Source organism: Grus americana, chromosome 5, assembly GCF_028858705.1.
Source record: "Grus americana isolate bGruAme1 chromosome 5, bGruAme1.mat, whole genome shotgun sequence".
In the NCBI taxonomy this organism is placed as follows: Eukaryota; Metazoa; Chordata; class Aves; order Gruiformes; family Gruidae; genus Grus; species Grus americana.
The window spans coordinates 28,484,011-28,503,937 of record NC_072856.1 but is presented as its reverse complement, the minus strand read 5'-3'; the positions used below and the strand labels follow the sequence as shown (position 1 = coordinate 28,503,937).

The 19,927-nt window shown below is 41.5% G+C and overlaps 1 protein-coding gene across 1 annotated transcript; it reads right to left on the bottom strand.

Moving 5' to 3' along the window:
• Positions 1–5,163: 5,163 nt before the first annotated feature.
• LOC129207039 (embryonic protein UVS.2-like) lies at positions 5,164–19,127 on the bottom strand. Its single transcript, XM_054827347.1, has 11 exons — positions 19,024–19,127; positions 18,826–18,850; positions 17,774–17,911; positions 16,239–16,356; positions 14,571–14,749; positions 10,749–10,830; positions 9,723–9,850; positions 7,836–7,951; positions 7,169–7,394; positions 5,960–6,078; positions 5,164–5,394 (listed from the first exon to the last, which is right to left on the bottom strand). Exons 1-11 carry the CDS (start codon positions 19,090–19,092, stop codon positions 5,164–5,166), a joined length of 1,431 nt encoding a protein of 476 aa, XP_054683322.1. The 5' UTR covers positions 19,093–19,127.
• Positions 19,128–19,927: the final 800 nt, after the last annotated feature.

The following is a 19,927-nucleotide window of genomic DNA, read 5'->3' as shown; positions in this document are numbered from 1 at the left end:
GTTGCGGCTGGTGCCCGGGAAGACTCCATTTCCCGGCAGGCAGCGCGTCCCGAAGCCCGCGGGCAGTGGGGCTGAGGTGGCGATCAGCTTTCGGTGGTGGCGGCGGACGAGTTGTCCCCGTACGCCCTGCGGTGGGTCGGAGAAGAGGGGGGCGGCCGGCAGCGCCTCTCCGCTGCGCCCCTCCTCGCCAGGGGGGCACGCAGGGCGGCCGGCCGGCCCGACGCCACGGGGTGGGCGCCGCCTCAGCCTGCCCTCCCCTCAGGGCCCCTTGCCCCGGCCTAGCCGGCTTTCTCGGACGTTTGCAGTTCCCACAGTGACGAGAGGCATTGCTACTTTTGAGGTGGCAGAGGGAGGACCGGCAGGCTGGGCGCTTCACTGGTTTCTCGTTATGTAGTTAAGCAGTTGCTTATAACAGTTTCAGTATGGCATCACTGCCTTGTACGCCGATGTGTGCCGTACCCCCAGTAGAGCTGGCGTAGTTAGTAGGGTGTTGCATTTTTGCCCATTAGCTGTCGTTGGGTGTTAATAAGACAAAAAGCGTATTCTCTAATGCCAATTGGGTTGCACTCAAGTTATTCTCTTGGGGGTTTTTGTGTCTTAAACCTGTGGCGAGATCCTGGTTCAGAAGAGCGTGAAATCAGTTGAACTGCAAAACTCCAGTTGTCCCCAGCCAATACTTCTGCCAGTGTTTGTTTACATACCTTCAGAAGTCAATGTCCTACAGTGTTTGTACAAAAAAGTTGCTGAGGGTAGTTCTAGGTGCCATTTGTTCCCATGAGTCATCTTGTTAATTGTGTGGGTTTGCAATTACATTTTGCATTCTTTCCAGTTTATTAGAAAAGTCCACACTGTAAAGACCTACATAATTAAATTAGGGAACTGACTGATCTGTTCAAGGAACTAAGACTCATTGATATTTGAACAAAGCTAAATTCAAAGGCAAAAAAATCGGGGTTTCCCCTCTCAAGCTTTCAGGATTTTTAATGGTAAAGAACATTAGAAAGGCAACGGTGTAAAACTTGGAGGCTAAACTTTGCACCTGCCCAGCAATTGTATTAGAGACCACCTGGAAATTCCAGGTACTGTAAAGCAGGGAATTGAGACAAATATAAACCAGAATTTACTCAAATAAAAGACTTCATTTGATATTGTCTTTGCTATTGAGTTGGTCAATGGGAAAAGAGGAAATGTCAATCTGAATGTCAATGATTGACAGGTGTAATTTGGAGTGCTGCTCTTTCATACAAAATACGAGCAGTGACCCAAATAACCTTCCTATCCAGAAAGCACCACCAACAGCGGTTAGAGAAATTCAACTAACCTGTTTAGAAACGTTTTGGCTGAATTTGCAGGATAGAACTGAGTCATGACCAGAGTAGGAGAAGACCTCACTCTCCCGTGCCTGGGGAAGAGGAACGCTCACGTTCCCCTGCTGGTGTCCACCAGAGGGGGCCCGGCCCCCGCAGTTCTTGGGGCTCCTGCACCAGAAAGCCATTTGGGAGCTGAACAGCAGCAGCTTTTCTTTATTTTTTTTTTCTCTTGCCTGCAGATGTTTCCCATGATAAAGGGAACTCCGATTATTAAAAACCTATGTGACGACTTAGCCCATAAGGTTTTCAATTTCTGTTTGAAGTGTAGGAGAGATTAAATGGTCTTTGGTTCATATGTCTTCTTGCCAAACTCAGTTGTTGCACAGTAGGTTGTACATTCTCGTCCTACACAGTTATAGCTGCAAATGCTGTGTTCTTCTCTAACCTGCTGTGAAACTGTGCCTCAGTGTGTTAGACCTGGCCTTGATAATCTTGGGGCTTGATTACTATAATGGAACATATCTAGAATTAAAACTTTTGGTCTGAAGAAGTTGAAATTAATTCAAAATGTGGCTGTCTGCCTAGTAACTCTCCCAGGCTGTAATGTTTCTCCTTGAAGTTCAGTGTGATAAAAAGGGTAGATCATCATCACAGTGAAATTCAAAACTGAGGTTCAGTACTATCTTGCTGTTTCAGTAGGCTCATTTTCTCTTCCTAGATAAGGAACTAACTGTACTATCAGTGTGCCAAAAGCTGCCCTTATTTTCTGTCAGGCATTGGGGTTCTAGTCATGCAAGCAAGCGTCATCTCAACCACAGTTATTTACTTATGTAATGGAAATGTGTTTTAAATTAAACACGAAAAAGACCTATGAGTAGTACAGTTTTTGTGTGTTTCTGTAGGGCTTTATTCCAGGCTGGTTTTCTCCTCCAGCAGTAACTGGCAGTTCTCCATTCTGGTTCTTACAGATGACAAAAGCATACCACCCTGACTTGCCTCCCAGATAGGAACCTGGACAGTCCCAAAGCAGGTAAGATTGGAATACATGGTCTCCACTCAGACATCGAGCCGTTGACCACAACTCTTTGAATGTGACCATCCAGCCAATTCCTTACCCACCAAGTAGTCCACCTATCAAATCCATGTCTCTCCAATATAGAGAAAAGGATGTCATGCGGGGCAGTGCTCATCATTGCTAGATACATCTGGTTTTTAAGGTTAAATCCTTACATGTTGGATTTTAAAGGTGTGTTAAGTGAATGCTCAACTTTCATTGGAATCTCCCACAATCCACCTATGGTGGTATTTGAATCCTAAACTTTTGGCTATACTGTCCATTGTGTCTACTGGGTATTCACTCTTAATTCATATACCTCAGAATATGAATGTCAATAGCAAGTCTATAAATCATTTTTATATACTGGCAATGCCTGTTGTGGGATGATTATTATCTGTTAGATGCAAGTCCTCTTACACTGCACAGTTGGGTACACCTAAGTTCTTAGCAGGGTTTGTGAGTTCTACAGCTTCTCCATTTAAGATTTGCAACTAACTGTGTGTGCAAATGAGCAGCAATCATTATAAGAAGGATGCCATTCATCAGGATGTTTTTGTATCTTGCATTTTCCTGTTTGGTGGGCCACAGATTTATAGATGAGTAATGTATAACTAAAGTGGAGACTGCTGGCAGGAAACCAGAGATTTTAGCAACAACGTGCACGTTAGCTGGAGTTTCCACACATGCTCCAAACCACCTCCTAATCCTCTGCAGATATCAAAACCTTCAGCTTTTCTCTTATTGCTAAAATCTCTTTCCCTTAAGGAAAGTGGTTAACAAGGCCCCCTAACAGAATTCATGAAAAGCATCACCTTTTGATCTCAGACTGAAAAGCCTTTCCTATGAAAGAGAGAACTTATCACATTATATTTCGGCCTGTCTGTACATTCAGGAATGCATTTCTACATCATTATTGTTAAATTCATGTTTTCAAAACAAATGAGATTGGAGTCTTTAGCCAGGCTGTGTGCCCTTAGGGCTTACAGCTTGCCTGTAGGAAGGGCTTGCATACAAATAAAGCACCCTGATCAAGTCACATTGCCACGTCTCAGACTCCTACTTAACACCATAGTTCTAGGGACAAGTTGCAAGACTAATATTCCTATATGCAGTACATTGCTGTTTTAACATGTTGTTCACGCTCCTTTATCAAATATGGGTGAACATCTAAAACATTTGACCCATGTAGAGCCCCACATCAGGACATGGGAAGGGAATCTAAAGTTATACTCGTGTTACAAAGCTGTTCAGCATCGTATATTTAAAATAGGAACCCATTCAACTTTGTATACAGTGACAGTTGTCATGGGGTTATTACTTTTGCACCTCCATGAAAGTCCTCAGACTCAGGGAGAGGAATTAGCTTTTGTACAGTCTGAAGTTGAGGTTAAAAACAGAAGTAGAGTTTAATTTTCTGTCATGCTGCTGAAATTGTTACAGCCTACAAAAAGGTGCCAATACAAATAGTGAGCCAAATTAGATGAAGGAATACCTTTTATAGCCAAAGACAGGAGCTTCTAAGAACTACAGATATTTGTTGCCTGCTGTGCATGCACTTTCCCACCATGAGGCAAGCAAGCTCTAGACCCTGATGTCCACAGCTTCTCAATTATCATTCTTCTGAGGGTGAAAATTAGTGCTTAAAAAGGAAAACATTACAGATCCTTTAAAAAAACACAAACCAAAGGTCAGCATAATTCAAAATTTTCTTGGCTGCCTTCCTAGCACCAGGAAAGCGAATTGGCATTTTCTACGTGCTCTTCTTCACAAAGGCACACTTGCAGCAAGAACTTTTATTATTTATTACATTTTGGCATCTTTCAGTTTGTCATTGGCATTTAGTTCTGAATACATCAGGTCAAGGCAAAGCATTAGCTGTCTGCAGTGGTGATTTCTTTCTCCTCTTCAGACGTCTCCTCAGAGTGGAAGATTTCTCTCTACAGACAAGGAACTTCACACCTAATATGTTCTCCAAAGTTACTGGCTCCATTTACATTCAGTGGACTTTGCATTAGGTTTTCAGGCCTCATTTTTAAAAAATATTTTGGCAATACCTCATGGACAATTTCAATACCTGACTCAGGACGCAGCAAAGTGGCAACAATAGGTGCTTCACTCCGTTCCCTCTCCCATACTGCTTGTTCCTGCCACTTGTAATCGTTTCTTTAGTTAAATCTGTTCCCTGACTGGGTTAATCTCACAGAATAGTAGTGCAATTCTTTGAGTTGAGATGCTGTACAAAGATCCTAGTTGGCACCTTCAGTGTAAAGTGGTGATTTCAAGGCTGAGCTAAGGTGCCTATACATACTGTATAAGTGAGCTTGGCTTCAAAGCATAAATAAATATGGGCCTGAAGGTTTTTCTGTATTCATACTGGAATGCACATTAGGGGTGGGTAATAACATTTGTCAGACTACAGGTTAAAGTTGCTACATAGCCGTATTCTGAGCTTTTTATCAGCACAGTTTCTAACACTAGAAGTTCTTGAAAATCTGCTTACATAGTTTCAGTTCTGTTATTGTATTTTGCCATGCAACACCAGCAGTGGGAATACCATAACAAAAAGCTTACAGTCTCAGACAGAAGCATCTCACGGGCAGGAATATTTTTGTCCATAATTCACCATGCAAATTACACCACAGTAGACATAAGACTAAGAGATCAAGCTTCAGGCTTGCTAAAGGTATCGGGGAGCTGTAATTTTTGCTGCAGTTGGTGGCATCTTGACTTTTACGTGTGGCTAGTTGTCTCTTAATTTCCTTCTGTGTTTTCCAACTCCCTGTATACTGTATAGTACTACCTACCAAATGTATAACTCATCACAAATCCAGGCAACTCCCAAACTATATCACTGTGAAATTCAACCAGCACAAAGTTCCCAGTGGAAGTAAAGTCTGCAACCTTCTCTGTCCCACAGTATGGGCCAGCTGCAGGTGATGTAGGTCGGCTTCCATCATGTATGAGCAAGTAGTCATAGATGCATCTGTCACTATCTTCCAGCTCAAAGGATAACATTTTGAGAGATATCTGGAGAAAATACAACCAAAGCACTTTGCTTCCAGATTATATCCTTTTCTCTTACCCTTTGTAGCAAGCACAAATAGTTTAAATTCCTTATGTGCAGGCACCGTTTTTTATTTGGTGTTTGCCCCATATCCTGATTCCATATTGTAATGCAAATGAGTAGCAAATTATTTGCTTAGTTCATCAGCATTTGGATTGGAAGGAGAAGCAAGGGACAAGATAGATCTTGTACACTTTAAATTGTTTTCTCTAGAGAAATATAAAACCAGCACTTGTGCAATATTTCAGTTTTCTAGTGGGAACTCTTACCTAGGGATTATTCTGAACAAAACCTACTGGTACAAGCTAAATTCATAAGAGTTCGCATGCATTTGTAAAGGTTTTCCCTTGCTGAACACCTCAGATACCAAGATCCAGCGTAAGTTCTTAAACTGGATTTTTGTGTTCAGATTTTTACTCTGAGAATGCTTGCTCAAAAAGTGACATTTAGTGTTATTCTCCAAGGCAAAAAAAAGATTCCATTAGAGAACACTGATGAAACCCACAAATGTATTTATCTGTGCCTCACCTTGTATCCCACTGGAGAACTGATGACCCAGAAGCATGCTTGGTTTTTCGGGTATTTGTTGGGGTAGTTTGGAGAGGTGATGACTCCATTTGAGTCTGTGAAAGTATCTCCACAATTCACTGAGGAGTAAAGGAGAAAAACAGAGAAAGGCATATTAACAAGAATATTTTGGCAGTAGAAGTGAGCTTGCTTATACTCTATTGTATTTGTTCTTGAAGCCAAGGAAAAAATGTGCTACCATGAAAATCTACTGCTGAAATATTGTATTTCTTTGCTTAGTATTTGTATCAGCAGCTGTACTGAAGGGACTAAAACCATGGCTGCTAAATAACCTTTGGAGGACAGGAAACAGCTGCATCTAAAGCTATATCTGTCTTTACAATTGAGTGTTACCATATTAGCATAGCATTCTAATGGTACTAACTTACTGCACTTTCAGAAAAGAATTATCTCAAGCATTCAAAACTGCACTATCAAGCTAGATCTAATGCTATCTAGAAGTGACTCCAGCAAGACTAATGCAAAAAGTGTAAAAAGGACACATTTTAAGACTTCTTCAATTTATTCTTTAAAAAAGTTTGCATTTTGAGTTGAAATAAGGCAATAACAAGTTACTTGGGGCTTCTAACTGAAAGCATGTTGCAGCACAACAGAATTTTATGCATTATGTATTTGTATGCTTGTAAAACAGAGACCCCTCAAGTGACCACAGTAAGCACTGTATTTCATGTAACAGAACACAAGCCTTTAATTCAGAAAGTGTAAGTTACCCAAGGTTAGTATCTCTCCCATTGCATAAAATGCCACAAAACCTTGAATAACGTATTGCCCAGATGCTGGATTTACATCTTACTGAGATCTGCAGTCTTTGTGCTCTTTGGCTGCACTGCTCCTATTAGTTACAGTCATTGCATTGTTTTTATTTAAAGAAATTGTTCTAAAGACGTGAAGAAGCCCCGCAGAGGCTCTCAGAAGAATGTGAGTAGGTTCTCAGGATTACTAACATGAGACCCATGCAACATCCCATTTTCTGTTTCCTGCTAACCTTCAGCCCCATCATTGCCTAGCCTGCTGCATTAGCAATTGCTATGGAAGTGTAACGAATAACCCAGAAAAAACCTACTCTGGAGTACATGTTCAAATTTTACAGTTCTTCCGTACAAATACTATTAATGCTGTTCTCCAAGCTCTGTAAAGGAGCGTTCATACCCCTGTTGTAGGAGGCTCGGAATCCTGTGGCTGTATTGCTCTCATCACTTGCAAACTCTACCAGCATTGTGGATCCAGATGCCACTAAGGAGGGCAGTGGCCCTTTCCCACAGTATTTGTCCAGCAAGACAGGGGAATTCTTGCTGTTTCCATTGTAAATTTTTATATAGTCAGAAGAACAGTCTGAGGAGGGTTGGAGATCAAAAGCCTCAAATTGCAGGAAAATCTTGAGAAACAAGAAAACAGATGTTGGGTTTAGTGTTACACACAGGGAAAGATTCACATCATTTAATTGATTTGAGGTGAACTAGGACTTTGATTCATTTTACTACCCATGTATCACTGAAACTTTACTTTCTGTATAAAAAGAGCACAGAATTTCACTTAGCTACCCTGCTACTGAGTCCAGTGATTGATGTTTGACTATTGCTTGTTTTTGAAAAACCATCCAATCTTAACTGGATAAAGATCAAGTTAAATAATGCATCTGATTGATAGTCTTAATAAGTCTTATGAAAATTGTTGAGACTGTCTTCATTCACTGCGTAACAAAATAAATGTCTTGGTCCATGAAAATGACTCCCAGAGGGTAGTCATAATAATGAAATAATGTTGTATAGCTTTGACACTGTGGTTCAAACCCTTTTTTTCTCCTAATAAAAATTACCTTACTTCGACGGACGCGGATCAACCACAGGCAGTTGCTGTTGTTCGGGTATGGGAATGGGTAATTGACAGAGGAGAATGAGCCTTTGGATTTAGGCAACACAGAGCTACAGCAATCTGAAGGGAAGAACCAAACAGTGTTGAAGAGAATGAAAACTATACAAAAATCTCCCAGAGAGACCTGGCAAGTCACTCCAACAATTTGCATCAGTTAAGCTTGTAAAAGAAAAATAAATGATAAAGCTTACAATTGTGTTGATGTTCCTAGTGTAAAAGTTACTCAAAATCTGCAAGTGAAATAAAAGCTAGTTAAGGTACTTACCTGCTTCAGCTACTAATGATTTTTTTAAAGGCAGCAGGGCTTCACTCACAAATTTTAGTTTACTAAAAAAGGCCTGCATCTTTCATAAACTTCCTTAACCTCAATCACAGGAGTAGTTTCAATGACATCAGTACATCAGTTCCCATCAGCAAATATGTGTTTATTCATAAGTGTATGCAAAAATCAAGCTTGAAAACTAGATTCTGTCAAAGCAAAGAGGGGTAGTCTCTGGGGGAAAACAATAACAAAGAGCACCAAAGTCAAGCTACAGACCTAGTGACTGGTATACAAAGTCTGATCTCATCTGTCTTTCATCTTTACACATGTAGTCTTCATTTACTGCACTATGTGTAACTCCCCAAGTTACAAAATATGAATATATGACATCCGAACATACGAATTTATGACATTTTTCTCTTGCTCCCTACTTTCCCTGAGACAACTGGACCTTTTGTCCTTTTTTTAGCCCCAAAGCTTTTCTCCTTTTTTAAAAAATTAGCCATTTTCTTCCAAAACGTATGGATCTAATTATGAAATTACATAATAATAGTATTGAAGTGTGATTAATTCCCAGCCCCACTATCAAGAATAAATATCATTAAATATTTGTTATCACTATCTTTGAGACCATGACAGACATTTAAATTGTAAACTTATCTGCAGTTAAGAATTTGGGAGGAACCACTCTCAGCAATGACTTCTGTACTTAACTATCCAACTGAAGGAATGCTGGTTCCCATTAATTACTGATGTTTATTTAACTAAGTTCTAACACAATTCAGAGCAAAATTTGGTACACTAATATTTAGGCCATGTTACTGATTCTTGCTGTTTTGGTGGAAACTAATTGAATAACTTCTCAGAAAAGTCCAATACCATATAAATCAACTAGCCTTTGTACTGGGAGTCGAGGCAAACACCCGTGCATGGCAGGAGCACATCTGGTGTTTTACCTGTGTTTTGTGTGTCTCAACTGAAGAGTTCCTACTATGGAGGAATGCTAGGTATTTCCAGACCTTAAGATACCACAGTGATGAGTTAAGAAATGGATGGGGCAAGGAAGTAGATAACTATGCAAAAAGCCTTAGGAATTCCCCTCAAAGAGATGTTCTGATCAGCCTAAATGGCACCCATACTTACAGCCCCACAGTCATTTTCTAATCGAAAGAAATCACAAACCTGCTGGCACTACTGATGCCCATGACTCTAGCTATAATCATGGCTGAGGATAGCTTACATGCTTTGCAACCTTCAGAGCCTTCCTGAAATGAGAAGTTGACAGAGGTAGCAACCATGATTTCACTGATGGGTTTTGCTTATGTCAAAGAGCAGGGACTAGGTGAGGATAACGCAGAATGACAGTAAATTATTGTAAGTAAATTGTCCTTTCCAAGAAGGCAGCAGCTTGGCACAGGGGCAAGTCTGTTTCCACACACGTACCAGCCCTCTTGTAGGGTGAGAGAAAGGGAAAGGACCGTGGGCTGAGTTCCTTTGGGGGGATGTCTGACAGTGCCTACAGACATCAGCTGTATAAGGATTCACATGCCTTCCATCTACAGCACTTACTGCACTTGTAGAGCTTGTTGATTTTAGCTACATCCAAGTTACTCAGCCCTTCTCTCTGCCCAATGGGTATAGAGGGGTCAGGAACTGGTACAATAGTTGGTTTCCCTGGAGCGCTGGAGAAATCATACCTGTAGAAATATGGAAATCACATTTCTAGATCAATGCTCTTAAACAGTGATGTTCTCTAATTGCATAATCATATTCATGTACCCCATGCATAGAATTTCAATGGAAAAGGGCAAGAAGCTTTTCAGAGACCAGTTAGTCTTCCCTGAAGAGGACCAGCATGGCAGCCATTTTGTGTGCAGCACCTGAAAGCAAGAAACGAGAAAAAGCAGTCCTGAGTGAGGAGAGCTTCTGCCAATGTCCAGGCAAAATGAACTGAATCCCACCTTCGTGGTTCCAGAGGTGGAGGAGCAGGAGTAGTTCTGTCTCAGTCACTAATTGTTTATTTGCTATCTGCAATTTCCTGCTAGACAAGTTTTATTTCATGGTTTTGTTCAGAAGTTGTTACTTGCTAGTGGAAATAAAGGAGAAGGTAAATGACACAAACTTGTACATTATGGTCTAAAATCCAACCTTAGATGGTATTCCCAGATGAATACGAGGTAGCACACATCTTAATGATGTTAAAAATTTCCATCTTTCTTCTCTCTGTACCTAAATATTATTGTCTATTATCAGCTCTTACTATGTTAATGAAATCATTTAGACTTCAGAACTGTTTTAGATCAGTGACTCAGTAGGGTTAGACTTTTGACATACCCATGTCAAAGGCCTCCAGCAAGAGAAAGGAGTACAGTGAAAGAAAACGTCCTATTTTTTTCTTCTATCCATATCAACTCTGTTTTCCAGGAATCCTGCTGACAAAGGAAGTATGCTCACCCTTAATTATGTCCATTCGCTCAATTTTAAGTGAACAGCAAAAGTCATTCCCTGCACAGAGCAATTCCTTCTTCCTAGATCTGAGCAGAAGACCTGAAAGCTGTTTGCTCCTTTGAAAAGACATCTCAGAAAACAACTTACGCGCCATAGTGCATCACTGAAGAGTAGTCATAGGGAAGGCCCAGATTTTTGGAATTCACTTTTCCAAAGTTCCCTTGTTCCCCTGTAAGGTAGGAAAGCAGCATTTCAGTCAGGACAATTATTGCTGCTCTAATAGTACACTGCCTGCTGTCATAATCCTAAGAGTAACTTAGGATAAAAATACTTGTTTGCATGAGATCTTGGATCTATCAAAAGCACCGGAGACTTTTGAAGCCCATGGGAACCCATTTTCACTCAGTCTAGTAGGTTTCAGAATATAAACTGAAACAAATAAGTCAAAGTTTTGAGATCATCAATGAATCCATTCCACTCTTCAAGTAAAGGTATTCCTCTGTCCATCTTTGTTAGGGTGTCTCCAAATATATTTCAGTGCATTATGTTGAACATTATAAGCATCCAACCTGTGTCCTGCATCCATACCTTGACAGGGAAATCTAGCTGACCACCTAGATCAAAAATTCAGAGGTATGTGTGGGTGACCACCAAGCTGCCTTCCTGACTCCTTCCTCCAAAAGGTTGTAAGACCACAAAAGCAAGTTACTTGCACCAAAGGACGTGTTAGCAACCATGTTCTGGTTTTGCCTCTGGTCAAACCCATCGGCAGTGACTACAGTGAAGTGATATGACTCGCATGAAGCAAGGGCACGCTGTAAGATCAGCTAGAAACATTCTGTCTGAATATAGCTGCTGATTTAGCCCCTCTCATCATAGCTGCCGAGCATCTCAGCACTTTTCATCTGTTTAGCCTTAAAAAGTCCATATCAGGTAAGAAAGCATTACACTGATACAGGACTGGGGCCCAGAGACACAGACTGGAATTCATGTCACCTAGCTTTATTTCTCTAAGTTGGGCACTGAAGCTATTCATCAAAACTACCAGGATGGTCGGAGGAGAGTGAGAGAAAGAGACACAGTTAGAGGGAGTTTCACCTGAAGGCACCTATTTCTCTCTGTTGACTGGAGAGCACGAATACAAATTGCACCCTGGGTCTCTCGTCCATGGCAAGACAGGCAAGCAAGCAATGTCAGAGCAGGGAGCTGAGTGCAGTCAGCCTGGCCTTGAGGCTAATGCCCTAACCACTGAGCGCTCCTTTCCAGTTCAACATCTGTACCTTCATTATTGTAACTAGTGGTTTGTAAACCACAAACCATCTGGACAAGAGTTCAGCGTTGGATGCTTGTCAGAAAAATCTCTGGAGTCTGCACAACTTGGCTGGCAGGTTTGCAATCAGAGCCAGTCTCTTCCAGTAATGACCTTCAGCACTGGTCCCAGTGAGGGCTAGGAAATGCAAGGAGAAGCTTCAAAATCCTGAATTATAGAAAGTCTGGGGAGAAACATGACTTTGGAGCTTTTCATAGCTCAAAAACTCAGTTAAGACTCAAACTGGTTCTCAACAGCATTGGCTTTCCTGACTCTGTTAGGTTTTTATCTCAGTTCCTCTTATCTGCTATACTGACTTCAGAAAGAATTATCAGCAAGTGCACAGCTTCTTTTGAGGCGATGAACAGAGAGCACAGTTCAAATGCAGTGAAACATTTAAGCATATGGCTACTGTTTGGCACATAAGTGCTTTCTGAATTGGTTTGCTAAAAAAGTAACAGCAGTCTGGCTGGACAGAGGCGCTCCCAGAAAACTCGTATCTGCCTCATGACATGCCAGAGAGATTTGGCTGTCTAGACCTGCACACATGTGGGGACTTAACCCATCTTTTCCACTCAAAAAAAAAAAAAAAAACCAAACCCAAACTACCTCTGCCAGAATCAGAAGTGTACAGAATACAGAAGTGTAATGACTCAGGAGAGCTGAAAAGGAGGCTTTGGCTGAAGACTCTGAATACAGTTTTTTTCCCCCAAAGTTTGGGAAAAACAAGCCGAGTTTCAAATAGCTAAGTGGACAGCAACTGATCAGACTGCATTTTGTCAAAACAAAGAAGTAGGATGGCTTCCAAGGTGAATTGCTGGGTAAAAACAAAACCCAGCAAACATCCACAGTACTGCAGTCCTGGCAAGAGAAAAACAGCTTTGTGGGAGAGCTGCAAAAGGTCTTGAGGTCTAGTTCTGCACCACTGAGGTCAGGGGGAGCTCTGCCATCAGCACTGTTAACAGCAGCGTGTTTTTACAGGAGATGTACACTAACAGTCCTCATGAACATAGCTGTGTTTCTTCATTTCCTTTTCCCTGCATATTTTTGCAATTTTTCCCCTACAGTGCTTGCGGTGCGCACGCTCTGTATTCTAACTCCCTTGTCATGCCAATCTTCTCGGCCTCCGCTCCTGGTGAGTACTGTTCAAACACTGAAGATATACCCCATCTCCTTTTGCGTAGTCTTGTCCTCTTCACCTCTTCCCCCTCTTTTATCCTTTCATAATACTGTGCCTGAATCAGAGCTCGGTTACATCTGTAGCCTTTAGGAATGATGACATCTGAATCTGCGGACTCCTGCCTGAAAAACTAGTGTAAGATTTTACGTGTGACTAGTATCTTTGGTATAACTTAATGTTTTCAACTCCTCTTTCCTAGCACATCTTTTGCTAGCTTTTCAAATACGGCACACCCTTGTTATACAACAGCAAACAATTCATAGCAAAATTACACCTTAACACTAGAGCTGGAACCTCAATAAAGAAGAGCACAAATGGAATTTACTTAGAATATCATGGGAATAACTGAAAAAAGTTTGGAGAACAGTGTGTTAGGAATTTGCAATAAAAACAATCAAGTTCCATCTGGAGAAAAAGATAGATATATTTTCAGCTGTGCATGACATTGAAGAGTTGAACATCTTATTTGTTGAAAAGACTTATTAGAATATAGTATTCAATTGTCCTGCCTCATTTACTATTATTTTCTATAATGACCTAAGTACACTATTATCTTTTTACAATTGTTGTGGGTTGTCCAGCTCTGTCATAGCTTTCAGACAAATGATTCCTCGCATCCTTTCTTCCCCTACTTTCCTTCTATGTACCACTTAGTTTCCCTGGGACCTCCTACCATTCTCTCTACCCTCCCCAGAGCCTGGAGCTCTGTATATGCTCCCATGTTCCCTGTACACAGATCAAGGGCACCTGCCCAAACTATTCATCCTGCATTCCTTTCTTTAGATAACATTCCTTGTTTTCTCCCTACAGATTTACTAGTCCTGATTGCTCTCCATTGCTCCTTCTTTTCATGGTAGTGTATATTTTTCTGTCTTCAAGGAGGAAATAATTGTGGTCCTTCCTCACACTATGCCAGGTCCCAGAATTTTGCACATGTTCATGGTTGCATGTGTTTCCATTCTCTCCGCATTGAGTCCCTTGTTCATCTATATTTTAGTGTATTTTACTCACTGCCAGTGCCAAGACGCCTGCCTGCTGCCTTCCCTACTTCCATGGCTTTCCCCAACATAGAGCTGCTGTGTGATTTCCCACCATGACCTCTGAATATTGTGTTTATCCTCACCTCAGCTAAAAAGTCCCACAGTCTTGCCTCCTGACTAAGCCTTTGCTACAACATTTTGCGTTCCTGATGATCTTGGTGTTTTGGACATAAGGTGAGTCTGGACTCAAGATGGCAATCAAAATAAGGACATAGAGCTATTTTTAGGCTGCATCTGCCTTGGAGGACCACACTAACATAGGTATAGCCACAGAAATTCCCCTAGTACAAACACTGAACGAGAAATTCCATCACACTGATTGCGCTGCTGCTGCAATTCAGCCAGCATGAATCATGATTCTTATTTGCATTGCTGTTCACAGAAGAAACATTCTCCTTTATATGAAAGTATATGTTTTCTCTTAAGATTTAGTGACATACCTGCAACAATGTGTTCCCACATAATCTTGACAAACCTGTCCCGATCACTCCGTGCCTGTTCATGTATGAAACCCAGCGCATGGTTCATTTCATGCTGAATTGCTCCTTTATCCATGCAACCATTTTTCACCAGGCCTACTGCTTGACGTCCTCCAATTTTTCCAAAGTAAGACCAGCAGCTAAAGAATAGGCAATCAATAAACAAAATGATCACATTCAGCAAATACAAAGAAATAGATGTACTGATTATGCCACCAAGGGCCTCCAGATGTGCAGCCACAGAAGGAGACATGCAAATAGTCACTTCCATGAGATATCTAAGCTTCCAAAACTGCCAAACTACCCAGGGGGAGAAATAAAACCTTTGTGATGAGTATGGTAAATTTTAAATATAAATGATAAATGTAAAATGGTGTTTAACATCTTTGTCAGAGACATGGACAGCGGGATTGAGTGCACACTCAACAAGTTTGCTGATGACACCAAGCTGTGTGGTGTGGTCAACACGCTGGAGGGAAGGGATGCCATCCAGAGGGACTTTGACAGGCTTGAGAGGTGGGCCCGTGTGAACCGCATGAAGTTCAACAAGGCCAAGTGCAAGGTCCTGCACGTGGGTCAGGGCAATCCCAAGCACAACTACAGGCTGGGTGGAGAGCAGCCCTGAGGAGAAGGACTTGGGGGTGTTGGTGGACAAGAAGCTCAACATGACCCAGCAGTGTGTGCTTGCAGCCCAGAAAGCCAACTGTATCCTGGGCTGCACATCAAAAGAAGCGTGACCAGCAGGTCGAGGGAGGTGATTCTGCCCCTCTGCTCTCGTGAGACCCCACCTGGAGTACTGCGTCCAGCTCTGGGGGCCCCAGTACAGGAGAGACATCGAGCTGTTGGAGCGAGTCCAGAGGAGGGCCATGACGATGATCAGCGGGCTGGAGCACCTCTCCTCTGAAGACAGGCTGAGAGAGTTGGGGTTGTTCAGCCTGGAGAAGAGAAGGCTCCAGAGAGCCCTTCTAGCAGCCTTCCAGTACCTGAAGGGGGCCTATAGGAAATCTGGAGAGGGACTGGTTACAAGGGCATGGAGTGATAGGACAAGGGGTGATGGCGTTAAGCTGAAGGAGGGGAGATGTTAGGAAGAAATTCTTTACTGTGAGGGTGGTGAGGCACGGGAACAGGTTGCCCAGAGAGGTTGTGGGTGCCCCCTCCCTGGAAATGTTCAAGGCCAGGTTGGATGGGGCTTTGGGCAACGTGGTCTAGTGGAGGGTGTCCCTGCCCATGGCAGGGGGGTTGGAACTAGATGATCTCTAAGGTCCCTTCCAACCCAGGCCATTCTATGATTCTATATCAAACTAAGATGAAGCAGTTTAAGTAGTTAAGGAAAGAACCTGAAACAATTATACTTCTTTAAATTTTTACAGCAACTAAGGAAAATATCTCATTTTGAATTATACCCCATTATCTTTAAGTCCACACACACATTTATTCCTGCAGCCTGTTACTGCAGCCTATTAACTGATGCAACTACCAGTATATCTAAAGAAAAGTGGAAAATTTCACCTGCTTTATGAATCTTAACTCCTAGGATAAAAAAGGGCAATTACTTAAACCCAGATCAAAACAGAAAAGAAGCTGAAAGACCTTTTGAGTACTTCTACTCCCAGGAGACAGGGAGCTTACCTCTGCCCACGTTCAACATACACGTAGTCTGTTTCTGTAGTGCGGTTTACAAACTGCACACAGGTCAGCGTGGATATCTCTTGCAGCGCGTCAGCAATCCAAGCCCTCTCTGTCGCTGCTAGAAAGAGAAAGGGCCCAGGAGAAATCTTCCTTGGTTAATCTAAAACAAGGTGCATTGATGAAGTGCATTCCTTTTAAAACTTCACAGCACTCATTAGCTTTTTATCATACAAGTATAATAGAAAAGGGGCACAAAACCTTCAGATATCTTCGAGTTGATTGGACTTTTAAGGGGAGATGTAAGAATCGTAGCTGGCTTTTATGCATATTCTACAGGAGACAGCTGATGGAAAGCAAAACTGGCATTGTTTCTTCCGTTAGATAGAATGGAAAAAATGAAACCGTTTCAGATAGAAATAACTGGATTAAAGTATCCCAAATGAGCCATCTGTCCGTAGCTAAGCACCAAAACCCTATTTTGTTTATCAGAGATAACAAACGTCTGCCACACCCCCCTTGAAATCACTTGAGACAGCCAGCATTCAGAGGCTCTGAAGATCCCAGTGTTTCTATTCAGGTACCAAATAAAGATTGGAGTGTTTATCTCCTTCTGAACACTGGCTTCCTCGGTTATGAGTCATCTACGACTGATTTGCATCTCAATTTCTTCATCTTTAAAGTTTGGAGAGAGGGAGGTGGGTGGAATAACCTTCACCTAACCACAAGAGTGTATCCTGCAGTTCTGGAAGCACATGGGCAGAGGAGCAGCCTAGATAACACGAAGACTGGGCTTTCCTCAACTGAAACGATAACACAGATTCCCTTTCCCCAGGAGCAGGAATCAGGCACAGGCTGTAGGTCACTTCCATGCCATTTTCTCTCAAGGTAAGATCTTTTAAGAAGGGTCTGTATGGAGAAGAACCAGAGAAGCCTCAGCGAGGGAGAGATGGAAGACCTGCGGAGCCCATATGAAGTCTTCTGGAATAAAATTTTCTAGATTAAGGCATCGGTCCTGCAGCCTTTTGCACGGGACAAAGCTATTGACTGACTAGAGGGAAATAATAAGGGGAAAATATCTCCAAGGATTTTTTGTCCATTTTTGCCTCTACTGGATTTCTAGTGTGGGAATATTTCTATGAGAGATTTGAAATAAAATTATAGTGTTCAAAAAAGTGCTCCTAGTGGTAATTTTGACATTCATAATGTGAACAAATTATCTTTCTTCTTCTGTACTTGCTAAATATCAAAGTGCATTAGCAGAAATGAGCTAATATTTGTAATTAAAATTTAATTAGCTGGTATTTATATAATAACTACTGCCCAAGTAACCACATATTTTAGTGTCTGTAACCGAAATGTTTGGAGTCTTAGCCAAACTACCATAGGGCTAACAGATTAGCAAAAGAGACGTGTCAATAAATCCTCATTTGGACAAAGATTGCTTTCGGTGTGTGCCACAGAAACATAAAATAACAGAGAGTATAGGGACTGGAAGATCAACGCTAACTTTACAGCATCCATTTGCATAGACTCACAGAAATCAGAAGAGATGTTAATTGGAACCTTGACTAGTCCGTCTTGTGACTTGGGCCATAAACAACTCTCACAGTTAATTGCACTGCGTCGTCCTCTTCTCAAGAGGATGTCTCCTTCATACACAGCTATTTCACCACCTGGCAGATGATGAAAATAAAGAACGTACACGGCACTGAGAAGGCAAATAAATGTGCAAAAGGGAGACAAGAGGTATATGCTACACAAGCTTTTGTACCTTTGGAAATTTCTTTCACTGAAGTTCATTTCCCAATAATGTGAAAAAGGATTAGTAAATTAAGACTGAGTGAATATAGCATTCACAATACGCTAAGACTGGCTAGGTCTGCCTTGCTTCCTGGATAGAAAAGATTAATATTAATATAGATGTCATAGTGCAGCTGTAATCAAAGTCATGACTAAATATATTTTAGCTTAAGAAGCTTTGGGAGCCTTCAGAGTGGAAGGCTAAGTATTATAAGTCATTGTTCTCTTCGTTAGAGCTTGTGGAACTAAAGAAAAATCCTAAGTGACCTCTGTAAAAATGGGATGAATCATACAAATGAAAGGACTATTTTTATCATGTACATTGAATGCATGCAAGCTATTAATTTCCAAGTTAACTGTTAATTTGACATAAGACATTGCGACATGCTCCTCAGTTCTGACTCCAAAATACTTGGAATACATTTCTCACAGACAAGACCTATTGGTTATTATGCCAGAAATGTACAATAGTCTTGAGTACAGCCGACAGTGAGGCATCCTATATCACATAGGAAAGAAATCAGAGTGATTTGCTGAGGGTACATGTGGAAAAGAACAGTCCATGTAGCAATTGCTCAGTAAGTCTTCTTAATTTCTTTATCACAACAGCATAAATAATCACACTGAATGTGATTTTAAAACACATCTGAATTCTGTGAATTGTTTTCCACTGATGCTGGAAAATCTTTTCAAAGAGAAAAATATACCAAATAATGAGAGTGAGGTGTAGAGAAGCAACCCCACCAAAATCTACAGTTATTCATATAATAATTACAATCAAACTCACCTAAGTCATCGTTTCTTGTAGCTATCTGCAAGAAGAAAAAAAAAAAAAAGTATATCTTTTAATACATGCTTATCTCCACAGCAGAAAACATCTGTCATGTAGAATCACAACGGTAAAAGTTTGTAACTAATTTTAAGATAATCAGAGCAACTCAGCAGCAGCAATGTAAATTCTAAACATCTCGGAGCAGGGACACACCTGAACAGGTTTACTTAGTGCAAAGCTATAGAGAAATGCTAAATGAGTTGGCAGAAGAAAGTACTTCATCCTCCAGTTTCTGAGATGATCTTCGTCGCTCTGCAGCTCAGTTCTCAAAGCTGTGGTTAGTTTACTTGGGGCAAGTTTTATGGGAAAGCTGCTCCTGCTGTTAACAAGTGTAACAAAATTAGATAGCAAGAAGTATTTTCACAAAACAAACAAGCTGCAGGACCTCTCAAGAGAATTTCCAGGCTCTCATTTCTTATTTATCTTCAGAAAACAGAGGAAGTGGAGCAATAGGAAAGAAAATCCAGCAACCTTAAAGTGACTCATCTTTAATTCTAAGAAGAACCCATGAGCTGCTGCAGGTCCCCTCACTGCTGACCAAGGGACGGGATATCCGGTGGCCATCTGTTTACGGCAAAACTCAATGTCAGGGAACTCTTTGATCCATCCATGCTTGAACCACCTGTCTTAGAAACTCCTCAGCTTGCTGCCAGGAGCAGCGCTGCTCCGCAGAGCCCATCTGTCAGCCTGCCCGCTCTGTCCGCAGCTCTCAGCCAGGCATTGCTGGCCAGGAGCACTGGAAATCTGTTGGAGACAGAGATGAATCTGATTGTTCGTTGAAATTGTTTTTCCAATACCATATCTTGCACTATAATCATCACTGGCCGTGATCGTGTGTCTTTCTGGAGTCTACAAATAAATAAAACCACCAGCTCCCGGAGTTTTGGCTTCCCGCTTTCTGGGAAGCCCTCCTTCCTTTGATGTCCATGAATAGAAACAAGCCTAGAAAGGCAGGATGAATCCTAGAAAACCTACACTGTAAGAGTAAGCCACACAATGGGAATATTCATGTTGAAGCCACATGAACACCACCATCGGCAGGCAGATGTTGCTTTCT